Source organism: Oncorhynchus nerka, linkage group LG18 (genome assembly GCF_034236695.1).
Source record: "Oncorhynchus nerka isolate Pitt River linkage group LG18, Oner_Uvic_2.0, whole genome shotgun sequence".
Classification (NCBI taxonomy): Eukaryota; Metazoa; Chordata; class Actinopteri; order Salmoniformes; family Salmonidae; genus Oncorhynchus; species Oncorhynchus nerka.
The window spans coordinates 51,542,435-51,549,574 of NC_088413.1; the positions used below are offsets into that span (position 1 = coordinate 51,542,435).

Genomic DNA, 7,140 nt, shown 5'->3' on the forward strand with positions numbered 1-7,140 from the left:
GGGAATGTAAACACTGAACCACATTCAAAATTGTTTCTTGGTGACAGTGAGTGCACAGATGCGTACTGCTAATACTGTAAAGGCCTACCATAATGTATGTGTCAAATAAGAAAACAATATGACAGCTCGATTGAAAACCCTCAGGGCAAGAAGCAACACTCAGACATCCCCCATAGACTACGGACTTAATACACCTCCTCCTCCAAATCGATGCGGCTGCCTGCCTCAGAGTCGGCCCAACAAAAGGCAGCAGAACGTTCTGAGAGCCCCTGTGGCACCGTGCGGAGCAGCGAGCCGACACAGACTAAATGGGAAAGCATCACCTCTTCGATCTGGATTCTGAGCTCTTTAACCACATTCAACATTGTTGAGTGCACAGATGCTGTATTGCTTATACTGTGAAGGTCTATCATACTGTATGTTTCAAATAGGAAAACAATGGCATTAATAGCTCATTTGAAAACCCTCAGTTGAACAGCTGTGTTGAGACAATAATGATCAAACAACAGATGGAGTTTACTCACCGACAGCTACCAGGTTGTTGATGAATGTGCAGACTATAAGAAGGTGGAGTTTCTGCCTCTGCTGTCCTGGCCTCCTCCTGAACATGGCTTTGAAGGACCTCTTGACATCAGACAGGCACAACAGGTTGGATGATGGTTCAGTGTCAGTGTCACCAGCTTCACATGGCAGTCTGTCTCCATCTTCCCCTGAGGGTGGAGGTGGGACTGAGCGTTCAGGATCCCGTAACCAAACCAGAATATAGAGCACTGAGAGAACATGGCAGGAGCAGTATGCCACAAATGCAGACATCAGCCCAAACTCCTGTATCAAGAAACCAACTAACAAGAACCCCACCATCCCTCCTACGTAGATCATCGACTCTGCCGCCGCCATACGCAGAGTACGGTTACTCCCCAACCCGGCTGTGACATCTGCTAAGTAACTAAACGAGCTAAGGAATACTGAGACGTATCCTCCAGAGAGGCCCGTTACCCCTGCGGCGACTAGCGACCAGTACACACTAATGTCCTCCAGTAGAGACATTGCTATGAGCACACCACCACTGACCAGAGACATAAGGCAAGGCAGCAGCATGACAGCCTTGCGGCTGGAGCGGTCAGACCAGGAGCCTAGCAGCATGGCTGGAAGGATGGACAGTAGGCTGGTCACACATGTGTAGATCAGGAGGATGTAGGAGGAACGACCCTCAATCAGCTCCTCCTCATCCTTGAGGTGTGCCGGGCTGCTGCAGATGTAAGAGTCTTGAAACAGCTCATAGCACACCTGGACAGAGGAACAGACACTTTAAGGTTTCCAGATCAAGATTAAGCCTAGTCCTGGAATAGAAAGCGTGCACAATAGAGAATCTATTTAATACATTTTTTTGGTCCAGGAAAAGGCGTAATCTGGACACAGGAATTGTTCCCTAATTTAGTAGGTACTCATGTTAGGGACTATTGCTATTATACACTTTTATCATAATATAATTTCATAATGACTCCCAGAGCTAATGCCTAGGCTTCAGCTCAAAATACGTATGCAGTGTTGAGGCATGTAAAATGACCTTAGTCAATCCCACAGTTCCCATTGCACAGACTCAAGAACACATTTAATTCAAACCATACTTCTGCTTCCCTGTCTACATTCATCATTCACATTTTACTGGATAAAATCGAACCTGCAGAGCTGAACTTACTCTTGGGGAACCATTTCATCTGCTATGCATGCTATTGCAACATGGAAAGTGCTGCAGCATTAATGAGCCCAAACAGACAGATAAGATGTCAGTCTGAAATTATTAAATACTTCTGGACAATATAAACCATAAAACAGAGAAAAACGACACAGAGAAATGATGGCCCTCGCTGCAAGAGGCACATTGTCTACAGAGTTTTATGTACAGTATATACAGACGTTGTTTGACGGTTGAACTCTGTAGTGTATTATATGTATGTGCTGCCTCACCTATACATGGATATTGAATTGAGTTCAGCAGAGGTAGGAGAGAGAGGAGGGAGTATACTGTATATTAATGAAAAGGCAGGGAGCTGTGAGAATCAGATATTTGCATATCTATGCTATTTGTAACCCACAAGCATACAGTAGCCTATATCGGTTCAGTCCTATGTCTGAGCTTTACATTTGCTTTGAGTTCCATTGAAATAAAAAAAAACTGTTCCCAAATTGTATACACTCTACTCTAAATTTCGGGATATCATATCTAATGGTAGGCCTACTATTTTAATCTCAATGTCAGGTTGATTGATTTAGACTTTTACTGTTCATATGTCACTGGAACTGACAGGACTGTTTCACCTCATTTTGGTGGAAACATTGGTCTAGTTGAACATGTATAAGCAACAAAAATCGAGTATAGCCGATGCTACTGAAAATATCAACCATAGTTCTGATAGTTTAATGAATAGCCTAATACGCGAACATGTGTAAGTAAACAGGTGTGTTTGATAATGCCGCGAGCAGATCGTTGGCCCACTGTACCTTTGCGATGACCAGCTGCTGATACGCAGGCGTCACGATGAACGTGCTGGTCATGTAGAAAAAAATGACCGGCTCCACGGTCACGAATGTTCGGACCCGTTGTCCCCATGTTGACATATCGTTGTTGAGTCGCTCTTGCAATAGCAGACAAGTGCAAACACGACTGGCTTAACAGAAATGCAAAAGACAAGGTAACTCTTGCTACAATTAGCCTATAGGAGGTATAACAAGTTATCTAAGTCTTACAGGAGTCACATGTTTGTCAGTATAACGCATCATTACCTCGTCCCTACAGTAAAAATGACAAGTTCCATGTTATAAAAATGAGTCACAGCAGCTCCTCGTTCCGCAATAAAAGTAAAAGGTTGCACTCCCAAAAGACACTCAATTCCCAGTATGCACTAGCTAATTTTGTCCAGCGTAGGGCTCAATTCAAAAGTAGTGTACTATGTAGGGACTAGTCTATAGGTTGCCATTTGGGATGAATGATTGTGCAAAAGGTCAAACCTTGGCCACCATGGTTTTGCAGACTAGGCTAAACAATAAGACCATGATACACCTTCCTGTTTTGCTTGTGGAGTTGGAAATAACAATACAGAGAGATGACAGCGACCACCTGACATAAAAAAAAAATATGTTGCTATTTTAACCCGTGTAAAATGGCTCACTAGTTACCGGTGCGCACTAGTAGCGATTCAATTGGTGACGTCACTCCGTCTGAGCCCTTGAAATACTTAATTAAGGTATTACATTTATTGAGGTAAGACAATTGGGTACTTTGGCGACTGACATGCTGACCAGACCGGACACGTCGCGCGCGAGCGTTGCAAAATACATTTTCACATACATGTTACTCAAGCATTAAACCCACACTGCTAGTTGGTCTGCGTGGCCAGTGTTGCCAACACATTTTAAGGGGAAGTTGCTAGAGGCAGGTCGATTTGTTGCTAAAAGTTGCTAAATTACGTTGGGATGTCATTGCGTGATGACGTCATTATGTAATAACGAAAACCGCGTCAGTCACGTAAATACAATGACGTTCCTCAAATTGACTGGCCATCTCGGCGAAAAATATGATTTGACATTGGTTAGTTTAGATTTGTTTATTGTCACATATTTTTATTTGTAAAAAATTTACCCAAGATGGCATACGTCCTTTGTCATGTCCCGTGTATATATTTATTTACATCTTTTCCTCGCATATATTTTTATATATTTTTTTTCTAAAAATCTCAACTTCAAAACACTCTCCTGCAAACCACCTCACCAATTTAAACAAAAAAAAAGTATTATTCACCTCACATTTGAAATCCACAATAGAAGCTAGCCACGGTTGGTGGTCATCAGCTATCCTTTAGCTCGAAAAGCTATCGACAGTTTTGTACCACGCGACTCAGACCGGAGCATACCGGACCTATTTTCTATATTTTCAATATACAGTAGATGGTATCGAGTACAGTATATACATATGAGATGAGTATGTAAACAAAGTGGCATAGTTAAAATGGCTAGTGATACATGTATTACATAAGGATGCAGTCGATGATATAGAGTACAGTATATACGTATGCATATGAGATGAATAATGTAGGGTAAGTAACATTATATAAGGTAGCATTGTTTAAAGTGGCTAGTGATATATTTTACATCAATTCCCATCAATTCCCATTATTAAAGTGGCTGGAGTTGAGTCAGTGTGTTGGCAGCAGCCACACAATGTTAGTGGTGGCTGTTTAACAGTCTGATGGCCTTGAGATAGAAGCTGTTTTTCAGTCTCTCGGTCCCAGCTTTGATGCACCTGTACTGACCTCGCCTTCTGGATGATAGCGGGGTGAACAGATAGTGGCTCGGGTGGTTGATGTCCTTGATGATCTTTATGGCCTTCCTGTAACATCGGGTAGTGTAGGTGTCCTGGAGGGCAGGTAGTTTGCCCCCGGTGATGCGTTGTGCAGACCTCACTACCCTCTGGAGAGCCTTACGGTTGAGGGCGGAGCAGTTGCCATACCAGGCGGTGATACAGCCCGCCAGGATGCTCTCGATTGTGCATCTGTATATGTTTGTGAGTGCTTTTGGTGACAAGCCAAATTTCTTCAGCCTCCTGAGGTTCTTCACGATGCTGTCTGTGTGGGTGGACCAATTCAGTTTGTCTGTGATGTGTATGCCGAGGAACTTAAAACTTGCTACCCTTTCTACTACTGTTCCATCGATGTGGATAGGGGGGTGTTCCCTCTGCTGTTTCCTGAAGTCCACAATCATTTCCTTAGTTTTGTTGACGTTGAGTGTGAGGTTATTTGCCTGACACCACACTCTGAGGGCCCTCACCTCCTCCCTGTAGGCCGTCTCGTCGTCGTTGGTAATCAAGCCTACCACTGTTGTGTCGTCCGCAAACTTGATGATTGAGTTGGAGGCGTGCATGGCCACGCAGTCGTGGGTGAACAGGGAGTACAGGAGAGGGCTCAGAACGCACCCTTGTGGGGCCCCAGTGTTGAGGATCAGCGGGGTGGAGATGTTGTTGCCTACCCTCACCACCTGGGGGCGGCCCGTCAGGAAGTCCAGTACCCAGTTGCACAGGGCGGGGTCGAGACCCAGGGTCTCGAGCTTGATGACGAGCTTGGAGGGTACTATGGTGTTGAATACCGAGCTGTAGTCGATGAACAGCATTCTCACATAGGTGTTCCTCTTGTCCAGATGGGTTAGGGCAGTGTGCAGTGTGGTTGAGATTGCATCGTCTGTGGACCTATTTGGGCGGTAAGCAAATTGGAGTGGGTCTAGGGTGTCAGGTAGGGTGGAGGTGATATGGTCCTTGACTAGTCTCTCAAAGCACTTCATGATGACGGAAGTGAGTGCTACGGGCGGTAGTCGTTTAGCTCAGTTACCTTAGCTTTCTTGGGAACAGGAACAATGGTGGCCCTCTTGTAGCATGTGGGAACAGCAGACTGGTATAGGGATTGATTGAATATGTCCGTAAACACACCGGCCAGCTGGTCTGCGCATGCTCTGAGGGCGCGGCTGGGGATGCCGTCTGGGCCTGCAGCCTTGCGAGGGTTAACACGTTTAAATATCTTACTCACCTCGGCTGCAGTGAAGGAGAGTCCGCATATTTTCGTTGCAGGCCGTGTCAGTGGCACTGTATTGTCCTCAAAGCGGGCAAAAAAGTTATTTAGTCTGCCTGGGAGCAAGACATCCTGGTCCGTGACTGGGCTGGATTTCTTCTTGTAGTCCGTGATTGACTGTAGACCCTGCCACATGCCTCTTGTGTCTGAGCCGTTGAATTGAGATTCTACTTTGTCTCTGTACTGACACTTAGCTTGTTTGATAGCCTTGCAGAGGGAATAGCTGCACTGTTTGTATTCGGTCATGTTACCAGTCACCTTGCCCTGATTAAAAGCAGTGGTTCGCGCTTTCAGTTTCACGCGAATGCTGCCATCAATCCACGGTTTCTGGTTAGGGAATGTTTTAATCGTTGCTATGGGAACGACATCTTCAACGCACGTTCTAATGAACTCGCACACCGAATCAGCGTATTCGTCAATATTGTTATCTGACGCAATACGAAACATATCCCAGTCCACGTGATGGAAGCAGTCTTGGAGTGTGGAGTCAGCTTGGTCAGACCAGTGTTGGACAGACCTCAGCGTGGGAGCCTCTTGTTTTAGTTTCTGTCTGTAGGCAGGGATCAACAAAATGGAGTCGTGGTCAGCTTTTCCGAAAGGGGGGCGGAGCAGGGCCTTATATGCGTCGTACTGATGGTGAGTTGACGCTGATCTTATATTCAGTAGTTCTTCTCGACTGTATGTAATGAAACCTAAGATGACCTGGGGTACTAATGTAAGAAATAACACGTAAAAAAAAAAAACTGCATAGTTTCCTAGGAATGCGAAGCGAGGCGGCCATCTCTGTCATTGCTATTCTGGTTAGTATTTATTGGCTTATTTCACTGTAGAGCCTCTAGCCCTGCTCATTATACCTTATCCAACCTTTAAGTTCCACCACCCACACATGCGATGACATCACCTGGTTTCAATGATGTTTCTAGAGACAATATCTCTCTCATCATCACTCAATGCCTAGGTTTACCTCCACTGTATTCACATCCTACCATACCTTTGTCTGTACATTATACCTTGAAGCTATTTTATCGCCCCCAGAAACCTCCTTTTACTCTCTGTTCCGGACGTCCTAGATGACCAATTCTCATAGCTTCTAGCCGTACCCTTATCCTACTCCTCCTCTGTTCTTCTGGTGATGTAGAGGTGCATCCAGGCCCTGCAGTGCTTTGCTCCACTCCTATTCACCAGGCGCTCTTTTTTGAGGACTTCACTAACCATAATAGCCTTGGTTTCATGCATGTTAACATTAGAAGCCTCCTCCCTAAGTTTGTTTTATTCACTGCTTTAGCACACTCTGCCAACCCGGATGTCCTAGCTGTGTCTGAATCCTGGCTTAGGAAGACCACCAAAAACTCTGAAATCTCCATCCCTAACTACAACATTTTCAGACAAGATAGAACGGGCAAAGGGGGCGATGATGCAATCTACTGCAGAGTTCTAGAGTTCTGTCCTACTATCCAGGTCTGTACCCAAACAATTTGAACTTCTACTTTTAAAAATCCAACTCTCTAAAAACAAGTCTCTCACC

General features: G+C 45.0%; 1 protein-coding gene across 2 annotated transcripts in view; it reads right to left on the reverse strand.

Moving 5' to 3' along the window:
* The window catches only part of zgc:174356 (uncharacterized protein LOC100137120 homolog), a 45,144-nt gene extending 42,181 nt beyond the window's left edge, over positions 1 to 2,963 (reverse strand). Inside the window, exons 1-2 of one of the 2 annotated variants that reach the window (XM_029687832.2) lie at positions 2,503 to 2,961; positions 525 to 1,287 (exon numbers count right to left, since the gene is read on the reverse strand). In XM_029687832.2, coding sequence (XP_029543692.1) covers positions 525 to 1,287; positions 2,503 to 2,619 — 880 coding nt within the window. In that variant the 5' untranslated portion in view covers positions 2,620 to 2,961. Of the gene's footprint in view, positions 1 to 524; positions 1,288 to 2,502 lie in introns of both variants that reach the window. The other variant, XM_065004170.1, reaches the window with a different exon arrangement.
* Positions 2,964 to 7,140: the final 4,177 nt, after the last annotated feature.